A 24,975-nucleotide genomic window follows, 5' to 3' on the forward strand; every position below is an offset into this window, starting at 1 on the left:
ATATATGGGGAAAGAATTTAGAAAACAGCATTTCAAAACCTCTTTTATTTGTCTAAAGCTAAAGATCTATTTGAAAGAAAATATTTATCCAAATATATTATACATTTGTGTGTTTTAGAAATATATTTGAAAGTTGTTATTTATTTCATCTTAGAGGGAGGGGGAGGGAGAGAGAAAGAGAGGAAGAGAAAAGAAATATCAATTGGTTGCCTCTCATATGCATCCTGACCAGGGACTGAACCTACAACCCAGGCATGTGCCCTGATGGGGAGTTGAACCAGTGACCCTTTGCTTTGCAGGGCAGCATACAACCAACTGAGCCACACTGGTCAGGGCTAAAAGTGCATTTTAAAGGGAAAATGTGTTTAATAGCAGGCTTAATTTTAGTAAAAATTTCTATTATTAATTTTTTGAAGCAATCTCATAAAGTTTTTTTTTCTTCTGAACATAAAAGCCTATCTTGGTAAATTTTAAGTGACCTTGATTCTTTCATTACTGTTCCCTTTTACTTTCCTCTCATAATTTCTTTTGAGATAATCAAAGTCATTAGCCACAAGCTTTTTTTGTGCTATCACTGGCTCATAGTAACTGACTTTTGGTTTCTATTATATTGAAGGATAGGAAGAGTATGTGTGCTTTTCAGTGCTGGTGTTGTCTGATACCTGTTTATCACTTTTTAAATGTCATTCATGTTCATTACTCATGAATAATGTTTAACTGTCTTACTCCTTAATTAGTTCATGTCTCCCCATTAAACATTTTTATAAGACCTGTGCCTGATAAAGAGTGTTGTTGACTCATCCCAGCTTTCTCTCCTTTCCTGACCCTGGTAGTCCCACAGAAGGTGGGTAGTACAGGTCAGGAAAAGTCCACGGAGGAAGCCAAGGGACTGTTCCTATAAATTCCAGAAGATAAGCACTTCACGATTGAGTTGACTGCACTGGGGCACCTAGTTCTTCATGCATTTATATTCTGGGAGTTTCAGGAGCAAAATAGTTAGCACATTCAGGTATCTGAAAAAGAGGAAGCAATAACCCTGTATTGTTGCTGAGTGTTAATCGCTTCTGGCCACAGTCTTGGCATATTGGATCAATTGGCATATTGGAAAAGTGCTTCTGGGGAACTTAGTACCAAATTTCAGTCTTTCGTTATTCAGTACACTGAAGTTCAGGAATTATACTGATTGTTAATCCACAAATAATTCTGTGATGCCTGACAATGTTTTGCTTGTCGAGAGATGTCATAACAAAGTGCTGATTATGCATCCTGGCTTTCCCTACAGAGTAAAAAAGGTAGCTTGTTAAGGAAAACATTGGAATGAAATGGAAGAGAAATGAAGAAGATAATCTACAAATTTGCTATATTTAGTCCTTAAGCAAAATATAGTTAGTATCTTAGTCTGCTGGAGGGTGCCATAACAATATACCACAGACTACATGGCTTAAACAATAGAAATTTATTTCTCACAGTTCTGGAGGCTGAAAAGTCCAAGGTCAGATGCTGGCGAATTCAGTTTCTGATGAGGTCCCTCTTCCTGGCTTATTGATAACTACCTTTGAAAGACACAGAGCACGCGAGTGGACATGCACTAGCTCTCTCATGTCTCTTATAAGGACACTAATCCTATTGGATCAGCGCCCCACCCTCTAACCTTACATAACTTTCATCACTTTCGTGAAGGCCCTTTCTGTAAATGCAGTCACATTGGGAGTTGGGGTTTCAACATATTGAATTGGGGTGGAAGATATTCAGGTCATAATAATAACCTAAATAATTTGGCCTCATTATATGATCCAAAGGTGGATCAACTCTGGAAGAATATCAGAGCACTAAAACATTTTAAAATAGCTTAAAGATAAGAAAAAGATTAATAGATTTAATAAAATTAGAAATCTAGGGTGGATTTTAGTTTGCCTAGGTAAAAAAATAAATAAATTTGTTATATGATTTTCCAAGTACTTAAGTAATGAACAATTAAATAATACCAAAAATGAGACTTCTGGGCAAGATGGAGGCCTAGACAGACATCTCCCTCCACAACTAAGAAGGAATACAACTACCTCAAAACTAGAGACAGCCAGAAGTTCCAGAAATTCAGGCTGCATGGAAGTCCAACAAACAAAAGAAATAAAGAAGAAATACTTATCCAGAAAGGTGCAACAGCTGTACTTAAGACAGAGAGGCAGACAAACACAGGAGCCTATCAAGATGAGGAGACAGAGAAGTATGGCCAAAAAAAGGAACAGATCAAAGTTCCAGTGGGAGAACTAAGCGAGAAGGAGATAGCCAACCTAACAGACACTGAATTTAAAACACTGGTGATAAAGATGCTCACAGGCTTGACAGATATGCTTAAGTAGGGCAAAAGCATAAGGGAAAAATGAAGGTTATGCTAAATGAAATGAAGGAAAATCCACACAAAACCAATGGTGAAGGGAAGGAAACTGGGGTTCAAATCAATTTGGAACATAAGGAAGAAAAAAAGTCAACCAGTACAGAAGGAGGAAACAAGAATGGAAACAAATGAAGAGAGGCATAGGAACCTCTGGGACAACTTTAAACATGCCAACATCTGAATCATAGGGGTGCCAGAAGGAGAAGAGGAAGAGCAAGAAATTGAAAGCTTATGTGAAAAAATAATGAAGGAAAACTTACCAAATTTGTCGAAGGAAATAGACATACAAGTCCAGGAAGCACAGAGAGTCCCAATTGAGCTAGACCCAAGGAGGAACACACCAAGACACATCATAATTAAAATGCCGAAGGTTCAAGATAAAGAGAGAATCTTAAGAACAGCAACAGAAAAGCAGAAAGTTACCTACAAAGGGGTGCCTAAAAGACTATCAGCTGATTTCTCAAAAGAAACTTTGCACACAAGAAGAGACTGACAAGAAGTATTCAATGTAATGAAAAGCAAGGACCTGCAACCAAGATTACTCTATCCAGCAAAGCTATCATTTAGAATGGAAAGGCAGATAAAGTGCTTCCACGACAAAGTAAAGCTAAAGGAGTTCATCATCACCAAGCCATTATATGAAATATTAAAGAGACTTACTTAAGGAAAAAAAGATTAAAATTATGAACATTAAAATGATAACAAACTCAAAACTATCAATAACTGAATCTAAAAAATAAAAACAAAATCCAACTAAGCAAACCAGAATAGGAATAGAATCATAGGTATGGGGATCATTTGGAGGGTTATCAGCTGGGAGGTGGAAGGAGGAGAAATGGGGAAATGGTACAGGGACTAAGAAGCATAATTGGTTGGTACAAATTGACGGGGGGGAGTTAAGAATAATATAGGAAAGGGTGAAGCCAAAGAACTTATATGCACGACCCATGGACATGAACAAAGGTGGGTGGGATTGCTGGAGGGAAGGGTGTGGGTACTGGGCAGAGGGGAGCAAAGGGAAAAAGAATTGGGACTACTGTAATAACAATCAAGAAAATATACTTTGAAAACAATACCAAAAATAAAACAATGAAATTTAAACATAACTTCTGTTAAAAATGATCTATAATATATAATAAAATGCCTCTACCCCATACCCAGTCCAGTAACTCCTCCCACCATTTTTTCTGAACTGCATTTTTTGCATTCTAAACTCTTCACCAGACTGATTTTTCTCACAGAAAACAAATACATTATATATCCTTTGAACAGTAGTGTCATGGTTCATAATTGTGAAACAGGTTTTACCCAAAGGTGACATGGAAACTAATTTATTAAGCACTTTACGGTAACTAAACCTCAAGGTGCGTAAGTGGAAAATAGTTGAACTAACCACTGTGGTTTCCTTTCAAAATTTATTTTAAAAGTCTGTATCACCCTGCTTCGGGCAGCATTCAGAGAGTACACAGGGGAAGTCAGCTTTGCCTTTGCCACCATCCTTGTCGTAACTTACTGAGGAATTAATTTTGATGGCTATACACAATTTTGCTTTTAAAATTGGTCTTTGGGAGCTCTCAAAATGGTAAATTTCCAGTTACTTTAATTTTTTCTTCTTCTGCCTATGGGGAGTATCAAATGGCTAAACTTATCCTTTTATTTATTAATCAGTTTCTGAGAATCAGTATTTATTTCTGCTTATTAGAAGCAACAGTGTTTAAAATCTTGTTCTGGAATTTGTGATTCAGAATGCTCTCCAACCCCGCCAGAGCACCCTCTTCTGGAAACCCAGTTCGTCTGGGCCCCTAAGACTGGGAGGAGCAGGTTCCAGAGTTAAGCTGCAATGAAAATCTGCATGCTCAATATACACGCTGACAGAGATGTTTCTTGAATGCAGTGAGGTTTTATGCATCAGAAGGTTTCTTTCTCTGAAGCAGTTTTAATGTTAAAAAGCTCTGCCCCTTAGTTCTGTGATTCTCATTTTAACTGTGGTACAATTAGGGGATTGTTACTGAAGTAAGTTCAGTATTCGATACTATCCCCTATAGAAACATTTTTTACCAAGAATTTGTTTCTTTCTCCTGTGTCACTTAGGTTACATGCTTAACTAGATTAGCTTGTATATGTTACAACTTGACATAACAATTTTAAGATATAGATTAAAAGAAGTCCTAGTTCCTTTTTTAGGAATTTAAAATGTGTATGCTCTCTCCCCACAGCCGGACCATATAGTGGTTTAGGCGAAATAATCCATCGGGAGAGCGTTCCAATGCACACATTTGCCAAGTATCTCTTCACCTCCCTCCTACCTCACGATGCTGAACTGGCATACAAAATTGCACTGAGAGCAATGCGGTACGTATTCAAGCCCTGTGGGCAGACGCGACGCAAGTTCCCCACTGGGGCAAATGGCGCTTGACCAGCTTCTTATTCATTCATGTTTCCTGTAGGCAGCAGAAAGTCTAAAGAACCTATTTATTTATATACTTCTTGGGTTGTCTAGTGGTTGGTTTGTTGGCCGGTTTGGCTTCTGTTTTAAAGTAAAGGAAGAACGGTATCCTTGACTGCTGTCATGTTCATGCTCATGGTGGCTTTTCCCTACTTTTTCTTGCAGCTAGAATTTGGGAACAGAGAACAATTTCAGGCCAAGTTTAAGCATATGGCAGCAACAGTTGAAATCTTCCTAACTAATAAATGGTCTTGAAAAAATTAACATTTGAAACAGTGGTAGATAATAAGTGTACTTGACCACATGTAGTAATTGAGGGAGCCCTTAAACACCTGTGATTTCACATTCCATCAGTGGCACAGGAAGGCCAGTGCATCACCCACTTACCCTTGGGCTCCAGTGGAGGATGATGGGAGGTGGAACCTCTGCCTAGTGTTGAAGGCCCCACTGTTCGGGATCTCCCAGGACCTGCTCACCTCACTCTGACTGCTTCCCTTTCCCTTGCAGTCCTTCCTTTTCAGTAATAACAACTAGAATATGTTATTTCTGCCAGTGGCCTTTCTATTTTTACTTTTCTTTCACCAAATTATTTTTATCACGAATTTGTTCTTAGTAAATTTTTTTTTTTAATTCAAAATTGTATTTGTAAGTCTTATTTGTAGCCCGTTAAACTTGGAGGGCAGGAAAGGAATATCCACCTTTCTTAAAACATGAACTTTTGCCTCTTTTCCTTTTTTAAAAAATCAAAACATTTCTATGTTAAAGTGCAGGTAAACTTCATTATAGTCATCCAAAGACAAATGATGAACATACCTAAAAACTTGAGGTGCTGAAGAATAGTTTGATCCTATAGAAGCTTTTCATCAAAGATTATATGTCTGCAACCAGGATAGTGGATTCAAAAACAAATTCTTGCCTCTTCATGTGTGTAGATTGTCTCTCTCATAAGATCTCTCTTCATGCAATGATAGGGGTTGTGTGTGGAGGGGGGCGGTGTTCCTGTGTGTCACTGTATTTTGAGGCTGACACATTTTATTTGACGTGCTTTCCTTGGCAACATGAAATCTCACCTATCAGGGAAACCTTAGAAGTTCTCTCTTGTCTATTTTTAAAATACCGAAAACTAAATTAAAAACTCACATAGGCAAAAATTCCCCGCCAAATTATTTTATACCACTTAGTTTGTATTTTAAAGCACAATTATAAGTAAATTTCTACTCCCATTTTTGGAAGCTGAAATAGAAATCGTCAGATGAAGACATACTCAGCTTTATACCTATTCAAATCTAAGAATTCTGCTCCAGTGTAAAGGAAAGGATGCTAGTGTCATGATGCCACCAGATGCTATTGCTATGACCACTGTCAAGTTTAAAAGTGAAATGGCATAATGTTTCTCTGTGGGTCTGGCTAATGTGACACTCTCTGTCAGGTGGAAAGGCTTGCTTTTCTAACACTCAGAAACTCAGTCGTTTGCCCTTGGTTGCTGCCCACACAGTTTTTGTTCATTGGGTACTAGCAGGGCACAGGGGAATTGCTTTTCCACCTCCTCTTCTGCCTGCCCCTACTCCCCAGCCCAAGGACTGCCGTGGGAGGGCGCGCAACCTCTAGAACATCTCAAGGCTGTCAGGGGAGCAGGAAGGAGGAGAGACTTGCAGCTTCCGTGCTTCTTTGTCCTTCTGGAAGTAGGGGTGGTGGGCTGGGCAGGGGTGTTGTCAGCACTCACTTTCTCATCTTTCCGGGGCGTTGACTAGTTTCTTCTACAACAACTCTGGAAAGATCTGCCTGGTAATGACAGGGACATTCTGGATTTTTTTAAAAGCTAAATAGCAACCCCACCAAAATTCCTAACTATTAATTGCCTACCTTGCCACCCTCTAATGCTAACATCTCTTGGTCCATAGATAAAAAAAGGATGAGGCATTTGGCTTACCAGAGCAGTAACCGCTCTTGGGTGGGGCCCCAAGGCCAGCCTCGCACCCTGACCCTGCTTACTCCTCTTGACCCCCAGTTCTTATTTCACAGTTCCTAACACTGGTGTGCTTGCGTGAAGGTCAGTGTTGTGATGACTGTAAAAGAATTATTGCAGAGATAGCTACTGTACTGATCTCTTTGCTACTTACATTTGAAGGAGATCACTAAGCATATGCTTCGTTTTTAATAATTATTCTTTATTTGTCTACATATTCTTAAAGATTGATTGAAATGAGAAATCACACTGAATTTATATGACAGTCAAGGGACAAATGCTTGGATCATTTGCAGTCATCTTCTGATATGATCGATAGGATATTTCCTAACCACAGATTGCTGAAGTAATAAGGCACTAACTTTTTAGAAAGTATGAATAATGCAAAGAAAGCCATTTTTGTTTTACTTCTTTTATTTTGTGTTTCAGTAAGTTAAGCTTATGAGTCTCAGCTTTCCACTGATCCCTGACTGTTATAATCTCAGTCTGAATATTCACTTCACTGTCCGTTTTCTGTTGATTTTTAATTTTTAATGAGTGGTAAGGTTTAAAATTTTTAAAGTAGGTAAACATCAAGACTGAGTTTCAAACATCATTATGTATCTGAATTTCCTTGAATTTTGCAATTTTCTGAATGATGTTAAAGAAAGGAAATCTCTTAGGTTTGGGTAATGAGCAATTAATGAATGAGGCGGTTTTGGCACCGAGACAACAGAGTGTGCCTGTTCCAGCTCTTCCTGCACCAAGAACCTGAGCCTTTCTCCCAGCATCTGCCCCTCCTCCGGCTCCTGGCCAGTCCCAGCGGCCAGAGTGATAGACGAGTGAAAACTAGGAGCCACCTGCCCTGTCTCTTCTCACTGCAGGTTACTAGTATTGGAATCTGCTGCTCCAACGGGAGACCTCACCCGCCCACACCACATCGCATCGGTCGTTCCCAACCGATACCCTCGCTGGTTCACGCTCAGCCACATAGAGTCCCAGCAGTGCGAGCTGGCATCCACCATGCTGACTGCAGCCAAAGGTACTGAAGCATCCTGAGACCGTGGTTATTCTGTCAGTTTGCCTTTCTTTTTTTAAGGGTCACGTTCGCTGTCAAATTCTCAGTAGTAGTGCTAATATTGGGTTGTAGGGAATACTTTTTGTTAGATGTAAACTTATGAGGCAAAATAGCTGTTACTCATTTGAACTGGGCATTTTCCTCAGTAACTGCATCACTAAGCTTGCTGCTAGCAGAGGTCAGGTTTAGGGACCATGCCGTGTGAGTGGTGGTTGAGATTCAGAAGCAGATTAAAAAATTAGGTTACATTTTTTTCTCTCCAAAATATTCACCAAAAATACATAAGTAGAAACTAGGGGAGCTATCTGCTATCTCCTGTTGGTTCTGGGGTACAGGTGTTTTTAGTCACTGAGGATGTGTCTCTGTTTCTTTTCTGTGGAGCTGAGATTCGTAGAAATTGCAGTAACTCTGGGACACTTAGTAATAACATCTGTGCCATCTGTGAACATTTCATTAAATTAACTTGAGCTTTATGTTTTATTTTGTTTCCCTTTTTACCTCCCTTTGTGTGTGTGTGTGTGTGTTTGGTATGATTTTTGTTTGTTTATTTTGCTTTGCTTTGATTTGGTTTTTTCTTGTTTGTTGCAGGCGATGTTCGGAGGCTGGAAACAGTATTAGAATCCATTCAGAAAAACATTCACTCCTCATCCCACATCTTCAAGCTTGCCCAAGATGCATTTAAAATAGCAACTCTCATGGACAGTTTGCCAGACATTACTCTTTTGAAAGTGTCTCTGGAGCTGGGCCTGCAGGTATGTGACTGGTGGTCTTTCCTCGGGTACCGAAGACTGGTAAATACAGACACCATCTTAGGGTTGTTTTTGTTTATTTATTTGGATTTTTTTAGTGCAGGTAAATGAGTTTGCTGCATAAATCTATTCGATTTCCAGGAGAGCACTGTGCTTCAAGAGCCGAGGTCAGTCCCAGCTGAACCATCCACTGCCTGAGGTGCAGGGACTGGATTTACATTTAGAAGCCTGATTTGTGTCTTTCAAATAAAAAAAAATTATTTTTTTTCTTAATTATAGCATTAATGCCACCATTTCTCCTTTATGCATAGAGAAGACTTATTACTCATAAGTGAATTAAATAAAGCTATCATATATAATAAAGATTCAGTTGTTAAAGGTAAATTTTTAGAGGAAGTATGAATTTTATTGATGTTTGCACTTTCATAATAGAGGGGCAGTTCTAGCTCCTTTTTATAATATAACCCTGAGAAAATTCGATCAAGGAGGAGTGATTGGGCCAGGGTCCAGAGTCAGCCTTCATGCCTGCTTAGACATTACCAAGGACATTTTCAGTTAGTTGTGCAGATTGGTGTTTGCTTCCTTATAGTTTCTGAAAAGATTACTATGTAAACCAGGAACTGAAAAGTTTATATTTCTACTTTTCTCAGGGAATCTCTATTTACATTTGCTGTTTTTCTCCCCCATGAAAGGCAATGAAAGAAATTGTTATCCATTAGTTACCAAAAGTATGGGGAATAGAATGCCTGATTAGATGATTAATCTCATTTTCTAGTTGTGAATTCTCCTTACAGTGATTAACAAAATTTAAAGAATTATAAGAAAACGTACTTACCGTGCATAGTATGGTTCAAGCAGAGGGTACAGGAGATTTATTGCATTTAAACAAAATAAATTTAGGTCATTTGGCTTGTTTTTGTTTCTTTTGCCTCTTAAAAGCATGATGCAGAAAGAAAACCACTAATACAAGTTTTCTGGTTATTTGGAATTCTGGCAGATTTTTTGGATAAATGGCAGATTACTAAGAATTTACTCCCTGCCTTATTCCTTGGACCTGGGGACCAATCCCAGAGGGGCTTTCAAGGTTTCAGGAGTTATGTTCGCCCATGAAAAAATGGGCAAAGCAGGAACAGAAGGATATTTTATCTTGGGGTCTCTTAGTAGAAAGTGAAAAACAAAACCAGATCACTAATGACACCAAAGATGATTTCTTTCCAGACAAGAGCAACCAGAGATTGAAAAAACAACTAAAGCAATTATTTTAAAATACCTCTTTGCAGCCCTGGGCAGGTAGCACAGATGGTTAGAGTGTCATCCTGATAGGCCAAGGTTGCGGGTTCAGTCCCCAGTCAAGGCACATATAAGAAGCAACCAATGAATGCATAGATAAGTGGAACAACAAATCAATGTGTTTCTCTCTCTCTCTCTCTCTCTCTCTCTCTCTCTCTCTCTCTCTCTCTCTCTCTCTCTCTCCCTCTCCCTCCCCCCCTCCCCGTTCTCCCCTCATGTTCTCATTCCTTTTCTCTCTAAAATCTTTTTAAAATTTTTAAAAGTAACCTCTTTGCCATCTGAGGGTTTCTAAACAGAATTAGTTCAGAGGACCCTCAGAAATCTAAAACCAAAGAATGCTGCAACTGGAGAGGAGCAAAGGGCACGGACCATGTTTAATGCTGTAGTCCAGGCCTGTGGTTTTGTGGATGAGAAAAATGATTGGATGAGTGCCTTGCCCAGGACGCCCCATCTGGTCATTGGGCCCACCAGGAATAGACTGTGGACCTCCAGCCTCTGGTGGGACAAGGCCAGCTAGGGGAGCTGGGAACAAATCCATTTCATATTGCAGAGCTTGCTCTAAATGTGGCTCTCCATCCTCCCGCTAGTAGGGAGTGTGCCTTGTGATTTCTACCATGGATTGACTTGTTTTATATTTCCATTGACTTGGGATAATCTTCCAAAACATTTTGTTATCCTGTCTTTTTTTATAGGTTATGCGAATGACACTGTCAACCTTAAATTGGCGACGGCGAGAGATGGTCAGATGGCTGGTAACATGTGCTACTGAAGTGGGTAGGTAATCTCTGGAGGAGGAGCTTCCCCAGGTCCCTCGTGTCAGCTGTAACTCCTCATTACAGATACAGGAACAGTGTCATCTTTCACTCTGACTTCTCCAAGGCTCCTGCCCCTTCCAGCAACCTGCAGGGGCTCCCATCCTTCCAGCCTTCAGTTGTATACACTCGGCATTGCTCCTCTTCCAAACTATCAAGTATATGAGGCTCCAAACTCTTACTAATGGAATAAGTCATGAGCAGACACCCCTCACCTATGTTTTCTGTCACTATTAAGGTGCTTTTAGTAACTTTGTGGTAATCAAATTTACTGTTTTGTATTAAAGGGTACCAGAGTGAATCCTTGATGGTGGACTGGAGCCCACTTTTGAAATTAACTTGAGACTGGATTAGTGGCTCAGTCCATTTCAGTGAAAATAAGATAAAGTTACATAGTTGCTCTGAGTGTTTTCTTGATCATGTTAGGGCATATGTCATGGTATCCAGCAAAGAGAGGACTACTGGGTGTGGTTTAGGTGAACCTTCAGATGCGTGAGAAATTGTAGCTAGCTATATAAGAAGATCTCCTGGTCGCCTGTAAGCCGTGATTTGTGAGACCCTTAGCCACCTGCTTCCACTCTGCAGCAGTCAGTCGGGACCAAAGAAAACTAGATTCGGAGCAGGAGTACCAGCACAAGCAAGACGGGGGCTGTTGAAAGTGAATGTTGGTTAACTATCTTTCTTCCTGTTTGCATCAGGAAAGGACATATACCTCTTGCTGAGAAGACACTGGCCCCTCAGTATTTAGATACTAACACAGCAGATACTATAAAATCATTCTTGTTATTTTTCTTTCATTAATCTGTGATGGTGTGTTATTTTGGAAAATGGGAAATTGGTCTCAATATAAAACTGACATTTAGCTTATTGATGTGATGCTGTAGTGAAACAATACAAAGATAACATGGCAGTTTAAGAACTGCCACACAACTCCCCTTCCCCTGCACCAAGATATATGCCTAATTTCTCTCTGCAATTTAGTGCCTTCCCTTTAAATCACCCACCTTTTAAGATTTTCGTACAGCTGAGGCAGCTTGGGCCTGTGTACTTTAAGTGGTTAAAGTCCTTGTCAGCATTTCCGACATCTGAGTCACCTGTAGGTCTGCTTTTGTTGACTTTTTTCTCTTAGATTATGGGTCACATTTTCCTGCTCTCTGTGTCTTAATCCTTTTATGCCTTGTGTACTTTAAACCTGCATACAAAATACAAACACACACCGGATAAAAACTACCTATTTTGGTGACAGTTGTAATTTTTCTGACTCAGATTCTGTAGTGGGTAAACGACAGGAAGCCCCAGTGAACTTAGAACTCATTAGCAGAAGCCACTGTCTGAAATGGCAAGCCGCACAGTGCAACCGAGAGGGTTAGTTCTGTATTACAGGAAGTTCATGTTCCTTTCAGGCATTTCACTGAATAACAATCTATAATAACCTTATTCTAAAAGGTTGCTCCCAGGCACATTACCTTACAGGATTGTCTGGCCTAGCTCATGTCCTGTGCTGGTTGACAATGTAAGCATTGATTATAAAGTGCAAATAAGGCAAGGCCTGTAGGCAGCATTTTTGTCCGTAACTGGGCTCCTCTGTGCTCCTTGCAGGTGTTTATGCCCTGGACAGCATCATGCAGAGCTGGTTTACGCTCTTTACTCCCACGGAGGCCACGAGTATAGTCGCAACCACCGTGATGTCCAACAGCACCATCGTCCGCCTCCACCTGGACTGCCATCAGCAGGAAAAGCTGGCCAGCAGTGCCCGGACACTTGCGTTGCAGTGTGCCATGAAGGACCCTCAGAACTGTGCCCTCTCTGCATTGACCCTGTGTGAAAAGGATCACATAGCTTTTGAGACTGCATACCAAATTGTTCTTGACGCTGCTACAACCGGCATGAGCTATACCCAGCTCTTCACAATAGCACGGTACATGGAGCACCGCGGATACCCCATGAGGGCCTACAAGCTGGCCACCCTGGCCATGACCCATCTCAACCTGAGCTACAATCAGGACACGCACCCTGCCATTAACGACGTTTTGTGGGCCTGTGCGCTCAGCCACTCCCTTGGTAAAAATGAGCTTGCAGCTATAATACCTCTGGTGGTCAAAAGTGTCAAGTGTGCAACGGTACTGTCAGACATTTTGCGCAGGTGCACTCTGACCACTCCCGGCATGGTGGGACTTCATGGAAGGAGGAACTCTGGTAAGCTCATGTCACTGGACAAAGCCCCCTTGAGGCAACTCCTGGATGCCACGATTGGGGCCTACATCAATACAACGCACTCACGACTCACACACATCAGTCCTCGGCACTATAGTGAGTTTATAGAGTTCCTCAGCAAGGCCCGAGAGACCTTCTTAATGGCGCATGACGGACACATTCAGTTTACACAGTTCATTGATAACCTGAAACAAATCTACAAAGGCAAAAAGAAACTGATGATGTTGGTTCGGGAGAGGTTTGGTTGATAGGACTTGTATGAATGGGGGTGGGGGTAGGGGTGGGAGGGATGGTTTGTTTTTACTTGAGCCTGCCTTTGTACCCTTTTTAACTTAAAGAACAGAGCCACACCGGTATTATATATGTATAGTTATATTGCGTTTGCAGACTAAATTGTCATGTGAAAGTTTGTGTGTTCTTAATTTTCTTCCCTTTCTCTTTATTTTCTTTCCTTTTATTATTTTTTCAATTCTTTTTTTTTTTTTTTTTAATTTTGTATGAGAGAGGTTTAAAAGGTTTGGTTTACACTGAGTATATGTTGTCAAGTGGCGAAAGTCCACATAGCTCTCCTGTTTTCTGTATACGTTCACAGCCTCAAAAAAAATAATTGAAATGGCTTTAAAAACCAAACAAAACACCTCCATCCTGTGATAAGTACCTCGAATGGATTCAGCTTTACTTCTTTGTAATGCATCTTTACATTTTCAGCATATTTAAACAAACCAACAAAGTGAAATACTAATAGTTAAAAGGCTGACCCACGTGGCTTTGCAGTGCTGTTCGTCCAGAAGCATGGCACACGATGCTTGTGCATGTGGAAACTTAGCGACTGTCAACATACATTCTCAGGGATTTATCAAAAAAATTAAAAAAAGAATGAGAGCATTTATTGTACTGTATATATATTATAGTATATGTCTGAATATTGAAAATATAACATTAACTAATTTATAAAAAATATTCTATGTAATGCAAAATACTTGAAGCTGCAGTAGCTTGGTTTTAAACAAAAACAAAAAACTGAGAAAACCCATCAGAAGGACTAAAAGTGCGCCTCGCTTCAGGGTTGGCTCAGGCGGTGAACTTCATGCTGGGCATCTATGCAGAGCCACCTTTCGGATTGCATGGTTGGACTGAGATCCATTGGGAGACATGATATATGTATATATATTTATACAACTTACGTATACATATATATATGTATACACACAAACACAAGACACACACATACCACCAACAGCAACCACTACACCACACATGCTTGTAACAGGCACTGGAAGAAAGAGGGACAACAAATACACAGCCAGAGCAGCAAGCCTTAGCATTAAGAATATTCAAAGTATGCCAGAATTGGGGTTCGTGCCTCCTAGCCTAGGAAACTTAAAAGAAATATCCTTTTGACACAGACACAAAATGTTTTCCAAAACAATTGACATATGATACATAACGCCTTTGCAGTGAGCTAATAAGCTAACCTTTGTGCACAAATAACATTATATATATTATATGTCTATTCTGCATAGGTATTTTGACTTTGTGCAGGACAGAAAGTTGTCTAGGTATGACTGTTCTACTTTTCAGTTTTCTTCCTTTTTTTTTAAATATATTTTATTTTCTCTAGAATTACTCAAAACAAAAGCAGCCTTCTATCTTGCCTTGTCTTAATGCTTTAAAATAACCAAACTGGAGATCTAACTACCAAACTGTTCATTTTATTATTAAATACCAACTTTGGTTACAGTATAGTGTCTTTACTTTAGCTGATGGTTCTGTAACCTTGTGCTTTTTAAAGCAATTTTTATGTTTTGGTGCAAAAGTTGTCCAGTGTCTCTTGTTCCCTTCATTAGAGAACATGCTAGAGGTATGTTTGTAGGTATTTTTGTTTAGAACTATTTCATGCGCTCCATTTTATTTATTATAATAGGTAAAAAGAAAAAAAAAGGTTGTACTTCATCACCCATGTAAACATGCTCATGAAGTTGAAAGTAATTAAGATTTGATACACTGATATCAATTTATTTATGTAACTAAATCACTGTTTTATAAACTTGTTAATGATCAACAATTTTTGTTTTGATTAAAATTAGTTTTTTGAAAGTTGATTCTGCCTCCTTTATGATATATCTCTTACTACACTTGAATTTGGTGATTACAGACCCAGATTTTACTACATCTCCAAGTGTTTAACACTATATTCATTCATCTAACAAATACTTATGTACTGTTTTCTAGGCCATGGAGATAGAATGGTGAACAAAACTGAACACCAGAGCTTCCTCTCTGCTTAGTGGAGAAGACAGACATAAGTCAGATAATCACAAAGATAAAATATAAGACAGAACAGCCAATTTCTCTTCTGTCTGTACATTTAGTTATTTCTCCCTAATTAATAAACTATAATTTAGGATGCATAGTACTTGATATATTTAATAAATGCTAAGTTTATGAAAAGTTTTTGTATGTGGTTTAAAAGGAAATTGCATTATAAGGGTAAATACTACACATAAGCATCTGATCTACCTCATCTTCATCAAAAGTCTATAAGCAAACAATGCAAATGTGATTTACTTTTTGTGTGGGGTAAAAATACCACAAAGTTTAACCATCAACCATTTTCAGGTGTATACTGTTCAGTAGTGTTAAGTATATTTACATTGCTGAGCAACAGCTCCAAACCTTCCACATCTTGCAGAACTGAACTCAATATCCATTAAACAATGACTCTTTGTGCCCTTCCCCAGGCCCTGGAAACCACCCTTCTACTTCCCGTTTCTAGGAATTTGATTTGAATTTGGATTTCTTCTATGAATTACTTTAGAGACCTCATATATAAGTCACAGTATTTGTTTTTTTGTGACTGACTTATTTCACTTAGCATAGTGTCCTCAAAGTCCATCCATGTTGTAGCCTGTGACAGGATTTCCTTTTCAAAGATACATAGTATTCTGTGGTATGTATGTACCATCTTTTGTTTATTCATCCATCAATGGACATTTGGGGTGCCTCCACCTCTTGGCTGTTGTGAATAGTGCTGCTCTGAACATGGATATGCAAATATCCCTTCAGTATTCTCAGTTCTTGTAGATGTATACCCAGAAGTAATATTGAAAAATGTTTTTTTGAAGTTTTTAAGTTATAATTTGCATAATATTTTATCCCCTGAAATATTTTTAACATTATCTTTGACATCTAGTCTTAACAGTAGATTTCAGATGTCAAGAGGTTAAGTCAATAAACAGAAGTTGAGAAAAAAGCAGGGGAGGGGTGCTATCTGAGGTAGAATGGTGAGGGAAGACTGATGTGAAATATGAACAGATGCCTGAAGGAAGAGAAGGAGGGAGGTGGCCATGCTGCTGTCTGGCAGATGTGTGTTTGAGGCAGAAGGAAGAGGAAGTGCAAAGGCCCTGAGCAGAGTGTGGGCATATGATGGCTAGTCTCAGATCAGCAAAGGAAAGGGACTGTGACTGGAGTGGAATGAGGTGGGAGGAGGTAAGTCTAAAGAGGAGGGAATTTCAGCTGAATAATTCTTGTCAGCTTTATTCCTATAGGAAGTAGTAAAGATTTTTACTCTGTATTTGAAAGATCCAAAATAGAAGAATCATCATGACTTATAAGAGATGAGAGGCCTCTGGCTGCTCTGTGGTTGGGAGGGCAAGAGGGAAGCAAGGAGAAAAATATGGAGGCTGTTAGGATAATGTAGGCAAGAAACGATGGAGCTTGGACCCTGTGGGGTCTGGGAAAATGGTGGCAAATGGTTTGAGTGCATACCTGGTGAGGTTGAGGCATTTCCTGATGTTATATATATATGACATGTGAGAAAAGAGGCATCAAAAGATACCAAATTTTTTAACGTGAGCAACTGGAAGGAAGAAGTTGCCAGCAACCAAAATGGAGATGCCAGGGAACAAGTGTTTTGGAGGAACGTTAGGAGTTCGCATATGAGATGCCTCTCGGACACCAAGTGGAGGTTTCAACTAGGAATTAGTTCAAAAGAAAGAACAGGGTTTGGCATAGAAAGCTGGGAATCGTTAGTTTTAAAATGTTAGCTGTAACTATGAAACAAAGAGTAAGTGAAGATAATTTGATCCAAAATAGAGTCCTAAAAATGACCATTTCCCAGATTGAATTGTTACTGTGACATAGACCTTTGCCAGTCTTCCCTCATCTTCCTGACCTCTACAGGGTACATATCTGCTTCTAGCACTCAGTCCTCTGAGTTCTTCTTACTTTTGTCTCCATGTGGATTTAATTCTCTTAAAATTGTTTTGCCAAAGATAGAAAACAAGCTTCTGATCCTTAAAATTCTCTTACCAGAGAAAGACAATTCTTGTAGTTCCAGTTTGGAAAACCCCAAGGGAGACCCCATCATGGCTTGGCCTCTGATGTAAAGTGGGGACAGGGGGGCAGGGGGGTGATCAGAGAACACAGATTGTCTAAGCAGGGGTTCTATTTCTTGGGACGTGGGATTCCAGGGAAGAGATTTTAACTGTGCAGTTATCATTTTTGCTGTTTTCTATGCTGGGAACAATAGTAGCCTATTGACACGCAGCCTTACAAATAAATACTAACTGCCTTATGAATATTTTGATTCTTCTACCCTATGCTGGCTTTTGGCAAAAGTTTAATACTTTCTACATTTTGGAGAATCTTGTGTTGCTTAAAAGTCGGATAAGGGAAAAATGGTCCTTCTTCCTCCCTACTTCCATTTTTATTTTTCTTGTTTTCTTTCCCCAACCTTTTATTCTGCAAATTTCAAACATACAAAAAAGTTAAAACAGTAGTGGAAAATGTTACTTCCTAAATATCCACATAAGCTGTAAAACTTGAAGCATGTTTTGGCAATTCTTGTTCACGGGTCTCGTGACTCAGTGTGACATGCTGTGAATTGCTGCTGCTGGGAGAACCCAGCTCTGAAACAGGAAAGGAAAAAAGCAGCCTCTTTCCTCTTCGTTTTGCATCAGTGCCAAACTGGAAGCATCTTCCTACTGCAGGTAGAAAGAAGTACAAAGAAGAAGAGAAGTCTGCTTTATGAAAGAAATTGCTTTATTTCACTGTGTGTATGAATAATTTTTTTAAATGTTCAGCTCTACTGATAAACCCTAACCTGAAGGTTGTGGGTGGGGCCTCCTGCCATAAGCATGTACAAAGGAATTTTGCTCTTCCTCCATGGATGTTTTTTAAGTGGGGTGCTGCCTTGTGAATAGTTCCTTTACATGATGTAAAGTGTAGCCAAGGTGAAATGTACTTCAGAACAGTCTGAACCTTGCTTCCATTTTACTATAGTGCAATGTGCACCCAAATAACTGGCTTCAAAGTCACACTCTTAAGCAGCCAGGCTCTTGCTTCTCATGGAATTAATTACTGAGCGTGTGCTACGTTCTTAGCACTGTGGAGGGCCCAAAGAAATGTGACATAGTTCTGATTCTCAAGACAATGTGCCACAATGAGTTTTAAAATGGATGAAGCAAGGTGGGTGGAACTCTTGCAACAACTATCTTGAATCTCCACTCAATAGAGCAGCATGACATGATCAATTTCTGTCTTCATCTGAGCCAAGGAAGTGCAGTTGTGTGTGTGTGTGTGTATGTATGTTTGAAACTGAGATTGAAGTTTATGAGCTCACCTAACAGTCCTCGTTTTCCATCTCTGGGTCCAAGTGGACTAATCGTGATCCTGCTATCAAATCACCAGTCAGGTTAGGAGCAGATAGTAGAAGAAGAGTGTAAGCCCATTGATTTTTTTTTTTTCACGATGATGAATACATTTTATTCTTAATCTGTGAATCATCTTGCATAGCAGCATTTTTCACAACATGCTCCATGGATTGCCTCCCTTAAAAACACCCGCCTGAGAAGCTGTTGGGCTTGCTAACTCCTAGACCCCAACCCACGCCCAGTGATTTTAACCCTCTTAGTAGAGGGACACCCGAATCTGTATAAGGAGGCTCAGCTTTAAAGGTTATTTTTTGCCTTCACATCCAACATTCCCTGGTCTACATAAGGGCGGATTATGAAACAAGATGAACTAAAAAGAATGGCTTGGAGGATGCGCTGCTGGCCATGCCAGACCATCCCCCAACATCGGAACCTGGCCGTCTTCTCAGCCAGCAGCTCTTCACAGGAGCACTCCTCTTGTGATTCTCATGTGTCACGCAGAGAAACAGCATGTGTCAGCATGGTCAGGGAGTGCTGCCACACGTAGGTGGGACATACAACAAGAGAATGGCTGTTGGCTGGATGCTGGGTGAGCTCCTTCTAGGTGAAAACTGTGAGACCAGAAGACCTTCAGCAAATGAGCTCTCTTGGGACAAAATTTTAGGGATGGCTTCCAAAGGCAACCAGTACGTAATTAACCTTTGTACACAGCACCTAGAAAAAACCCAAGTGAGCCTGGAGAAAATGAGGCAATAAACTTGGAAGACGTGAGCCTTCCTAGAATCACAGTAAGTGGTCCAGTTTCAGATGGCCCGGCCAACTTGGGCTCCCAGAACTGAAACTGCACCTGTGTCCACGTAGAAACCATTCAGTTGTGCCTGGTGATCAAATGCTTTTGGTCTTTTACATGTCATGCCTCAGAGCCTCAGGCCCCCTCACCAGCAGCGAGATGCTGCCATATTGGGAACCAGTAAATTGAATTTCCAGATGAAATTCCCCAAATCAATTTTGATTGCTGTCACTCTAGGAGATTTGGAGGACTCAAAACTGATGATGATGTGTGAAAAACATTTCTTTAAATTGCAAGACAGAGCGTTCACCCTCAAGGTCTCCTTGTCCTTCAGGTCCCATTGGGTTTCCATGAATATCCTGCCAGTGGTTCAGGTGAAATTGAAGTGGGGGCAGGGCATGTCTCTCTATCTTGATAACCTTCTCAAGTGCCTCTCACTGAGCAGTTAGTTGGTCTGACAGCCTCAAAGTTCCACCACACACTTAATAAGGCAAAGTTTTTGAGCGGTTCGTTCCCACCAAGGCCTTTCTGGTGGGTCATGGTCTCACAGTGCACAACACCCTCAGCAGAGAAAGTGGCTTCCTGTATTTATTTGCAAAGCATTTCCAATCAGCGGTGTTTTCACACCCGCTAGCAAACGCCCTTGCTAACTTAGTGATTCAAGAGTCCCAGTCTGACCCTGTTCAAGTGCAGTAAAGAGGAAAACAAAGTTCTCAAGAGGCTCTTTTTTTTTTTTAAATTAAGGAGGTATTTAAAAGTGTTCACTCACACAACTCTGTGATCACGTGGACAGTTTCTGCTGGCCTGTGCATGGGAATCTCCTGCAAGAAGCTATTCCTGGAAGAACTAGCCTCATCAAAAGATAAGTAATAATTTTACAAAAGAATCAGTACAGGATCTATACAAACATGTTACAAGAAAAAATGAGGGAAGATGTAAGAAGAACAAATGATATGAAACAGGCCCCAGAAAAATGTGGCCATCAAATAGGTCAAAATTATGACCATATTACCTTGAATGCAATCGTCGGCGGCGGCGGCGGCGGCGGCAGCCGTCCGTCTCGAGAGACGATGGTGTAGCTTCTTAAGAGTCTATCTGCACCGCCGAGAATGGTTGTGCAGTCCGACTCGGCAGTGACACGGTATCTGTCTCCTCCCGTGTTGAATCGACATCTTGCAATGACGCTGGAGTGTCCTCTCCAGTGAAGCTGAAGCAACAGAGCCTCGAGAGATGATGGTGTAGCTTCTTAAGAGTCTATCTGCACCGCCGAGAATGGCTGTGCAGTCCGACTCGGGAGTGACACGGTATTTGTCTCCATCCGTGTTGAATCGACATCTTGCGATGTCATTGGAGTGTCCTCTCCAGTGAAGCTGAAGCTACAGAGCCTGGGCAGGGTGATATGGAGGGTCTGCTGTTGCCCATGCAGCAGACCCCCCTCTCTTCGCAGCTGAAGGGTCCAAGGGAAAGACGGAGTCAATACAGCTTGGCTTCAGGTGCACCACAGGAGTTGCCGGTGTTGACTACAACGTCAAACCGCCTTAGTGACTCCGGCTCCGGATTTTGTGTCGGGGTTTACTCCCTTAGCCTTTCCCCTGAAGAGGTATGCCGCAAGGCAGCGGAGGTTTTTTGGAGTCAGAGTTTTCCTTCTCTGATGTGCCCTGACTGGAAGATCGAACCAGCGACACTTAGCTCGCAGGCCGACGCTCAATCCACTGAGCCAAACCAGCCAGGTTGAATGCTATATATATATATATATATAAAGTCGATCAAAACCCTCAAAGCAGAGACATGAGAGCTCAGGGAAAGAAACAGCTATGATAACTCTTCCTGGGACTGTCTTCACCATCATCATCTTTTTTGAATTCACAAATAGACCTTAAGATGTGTCCATAATGGTTGCTTTCATGTCTTAACTTTAACTCATCAATCCTTACAACAGCCCTAGGTGCTTTCATTTTACTGAATTTAAAGAGAAAGTACCAAAGTAACTTAACCAAAGTTATGTTCTGAGAAGGGGAATCAAACCCTGGCTTCAGAGTCCTCACTTTCAACCACTGTATTGAACAGCACAGGAGCTGGAGAGTCCAGGGAGGAAACAGAGAAAGGAAACCCACACTGGAATAAGAACAAAAGATAAATACAGATGAAAGTATAAGAACACAAAGAAAAGGATTAAAAAGGAACCAAAATGAACTGGACAGGAAGAATTGACAAGAATAATGTGACTTCAATAAAAGAAGACCCACAAATAGTATTCCCATATAAAGAAACCAGGCAAATAGAAAACGAATAAATACTCAATGATAGTATTCAAGAATATTTCTAGAAAAAAAAAGACTTGAATTTCTAATATGAAAGGGCATACCATATCCCAAGAAAAATTGAGGCACTAATCATCAAATCATAATAAAGTAACTAGACTTCAAAGATAAAGAATCCTGTGAGCATTCTAACCAACAGGAAACTGCCAAAAGAGGGCAAATACCAGAATGATAGTAGTAAGCTTCTCCACAGCAGGGGTTGACACTTTTTCAAATCATGGGGAAAAATGTGAGGAATCCAAGAATTTCATACTCAGCAAACATGCTGATCAATCAGAAAAGCAGAAAACATTTTCAAATACGTAAGACCAGCAACTCCATTGACCACTTGTGGAAGAAACTACAAGAAGGCAGATTTTGGTCAACCAAGAAAGATATCCGTGGAGAAACCTTGGCAAAAAGAATGATTGTGGGCGTTGAATCCATACAACTGTTGGACTGAGAATTAAAACATCTGTGGAAATTATGGTTGTAATACAGAATGTAAGTTTCGTACACCACTTTAATGTGGAAATAATATAGTTTACCAAGGCTCTGGAAGGAAAAAGGAAAGCAAACACACTGATTTTCAAACATTTTTAGAGAGCTGAAGGTCAAGTGATACTTTTTAAAGCAGGTGACAATAATGTAAATGTATTTAATTGTAAATAATTAGAACTATTGAATGATTTCCCAGGTATATTGTTAAGTAGAGGATATAAAATTGACAGGGCCCTTTAAATTTTATTTGTTCCAGGGTGAAGGGTGGGCAAATAGATAGCACTGCTTCTAAAGTCCTTACTCCCTATAGCTGGAGCCTCCACTGCCTCCTCAGTCTTGCATTTTAGAGTGGTGACTGAGGCTGAGTTCTCACATTGGGCCGTAGAAGTTATGACAGGCTTCAGCTTTATTCCTATTCCTAAGCTCCTCTTGTGGTCTCAAGACTCACCCTGTCCTCTCTTTTCAAGGCTGAGACCCTGGCTTTTTCTTCTGAGTTCCCCCCGCTAGGAAACGGGAGGGTGTAATTAATACATACTCAACCACGAATCTGTACAACAGCTGTGATAGATATTATCCCACTTCACCTTCATAAAAGTCTTAAAAATTGGTGCAGAAGGACTACATAGCTCGCTCAAGGTCATGCAAGTCCTGATGTACCAGTTATCAGGGCTCTGTGCTTTCTACCATAACATGTAAGTAAAGCTGGTTTCCTCTCTTGAAGCAGCAGTCCTAAACCTTACATCCAAATGTTACCTTGTAGGCACGGATATCTATTAGGCTTCAACCAGCCATGTTATTTTTTAAAACAGTTTTATTGAGATATAATTCACATGCCATAAAATTCATCCATTTAGACTGTACAACTCACCGGTTTTAGTATATTTTACACAGCTGTGCAACCATCAACCTAATCTTAATTTTGAACATTTGCATCACTGCAAAAGAAACCTCACACCCATGAACAGTCACTCCCACTTCTCCCACCTTCTGTCCTAGGCAACCACTAATTTACTTTCCGTCTCTATTGATTTGCCTATTCTGGACAATGGGCGACAGCTCATATTTCAACAGCCGTGAGAAGCTCTTGTGTGTTCCATTAGTTCTTTGGCCGAAGATGGTTTAATGAGGGTTCCAGCCATATCAAGGGACAGAGACATCTTAGTTACATCTGAAGAGAAGTGTCTATTGTGGGGTTCACCCAGATCAGGCCCAGAGGTGTCAGAACTTGAGGTAGCTCATAGACCAGTTTTTTCCTCTCTACTGGGTCACCCGGGCTTCTTCTGTCCTTCTCCTTCATGACACCCTTTGCATGGACCCCGGTGTGTGCGGCCTGAGTGGGTTCCATTTCACTGACTGGGAGTGGCTTTGGAGCCAATTCTAGCGCTCCTGAGCTGACTGGGAACGCCACGCATCACCACACTCCCTCTGTCACCGCTGAGTCTAGAGAACCATGCTACCGGGGTTCTGTTGTGAAGCAGCAGCCTGGCCCGGTGCTGCATCCCAGGCCCGGCACCGGAACCTCTATCCACCCGGGGGAGCCTGGTGGGCATGAGGGCTAGCAGTTGGGATTCCTACCCACAGACCCAAGATTTAACTAGGAAAACATGCAAATAACTCATGGCACAGAATTGGATTATTGTTGCAATTTGATAAAAAGCACACTTCATTTCTAGCAGCAGAGCTCAGCCCGACACTGGCACCCAGTTTCCCACCCGGACAGCCTCTGATCTGAACTCTCATCTTCATCTCCTTCTACGGCAGCGGCTTGCTGGTCCCCCCAGATTCTTGCTCTGAGCTGTGCCCTTGGCTGTGGTGCTTCTGGAATGATGGCTTAGAAGGAGTCAGAGGTGTATTTCTTCAGACAGTGACATGGTGCTGTGGTCATCCTGACTCAGAGGCCAGAACTGCCCCTTCTAGTCGGCTAGAGACTATCTCTGCACAGAGGCTGCCGAAGAGCTGACAGCTGGGATGATCCAAGGCCTCGGGAGTCTGGGACCAGGCCGAGTGTTCCTCTTTACTCAGTCAGCTGGAGGCTAGGACAGCCACACTAATTAAATCAGCACGTAATGAGGGGATGCTGAGGTCTCCCCAGGCCTGTAGCTGCATCTACTTCATAGTGGCATCACATATTAACACATTTGATGAAGGCACGAGGGGGGACTAGTCTGCAAGGGAACTCGGAAAAATGGGTACCCTGCAGAAGAGCAGACCGTGTGGTTTCCCAGACCAGAGGGGAGACAGCCTCAGAATCAGGGACATCAACATCTTGGACAGGGCATTGTGAACACTCTGGACACTGGAAAAGGACCGCCTCTTCCTCTCCCACGTCAGCAGCCTGGCTTATCCATGGGCCACATGTGCCAATACCTGGTTTTAGTCACCATCACTGAGAGGGACCACAGGGTATAAGAGAAGATGAGCGTAAGGCTGGAAGGACATCATCCAGCCTTCAGACCGGGGGTCGGTTGGTTGTCTGGGTGGCCAGCCTCATCCCAGGCTGTCTTTCTAGCTCCCCTCCACACCATGCCTTTGGAGAATGGCCAATGGGATGATAAGCTGACAGGCACATCGGCATAAAGGGAGGCAGCCAAAGAAAGCTTCCCGAGGCATGTGGGGGTTTTGATTTTTAAGCCACCAACACTCACTGCAACCCTTCTGTGTGCCTGCACTGCTCTCAGACACTCCCATACTTCCTCTTATTTAATCATCCCAACCACTCCCTGGGGTTCACGCTTCTCTTCTTACTTTATGGATGAAGAGACTGAGGTTCAGAAATGTGAGGTCACTTCTCCCTGGTCACA

The 24,975-nt window shown here is 41.2% G+C and overlaps 1 protein-coding gene across 1 annotated transcript in view; it reads left to right on the forward strand.

Annotated features, from left to right (window-relative positions):
- Window positions 1-13,191, forward strand: part of ZSWIM6 (zinc finger SWIM-type containing 6) — a 196,428-nt gene extending 183,237 nt beyond the window's left edge. The window contains exons 10-14 of the mRNA XM_090278935.1: window positions 4,612-4,747; window positions 7,671-7,828; window positions 8,453-8,616; window positions 10,596-10,677; window positions 12,315-13,191. Of these exons, the coding sequence (XP_090135061.1) occupies window positions 4,612-4,747; window positions 7,671-7,828; window positions 8,453-8,616; window positions 10,596-10,677; window positions 12,315-13,177 (1,403 nt within the window). The 3' untranslated portion in view covers window positions 13,178-13,191. The remainder of the gene's footprint in view (window positions 1-4,611; window positions 4,748-7,670; window positions 7,829-8,452; window positions 8,617-10,595; window positions 10,678-12,314) is intronic.
- Window positions 13,192-24,975: the final 11,784 nt, after the last annotated feature.

Source organism: Furipterus horrens, unplaced genomic scaffold (assembly GCF_987537825.1).
Source record: "Furipterus horrens unplaced genomic scaffold, mFurHor1.1.pri manual_scaffold_5, whole genome shotgun sequence".
Taxonomy (NCBI): Eukaryota; Metazoa; Chordata; class Mammalia; order Chiroptera; family Furipteridae; genus Furipterus; species Furipterus horrens.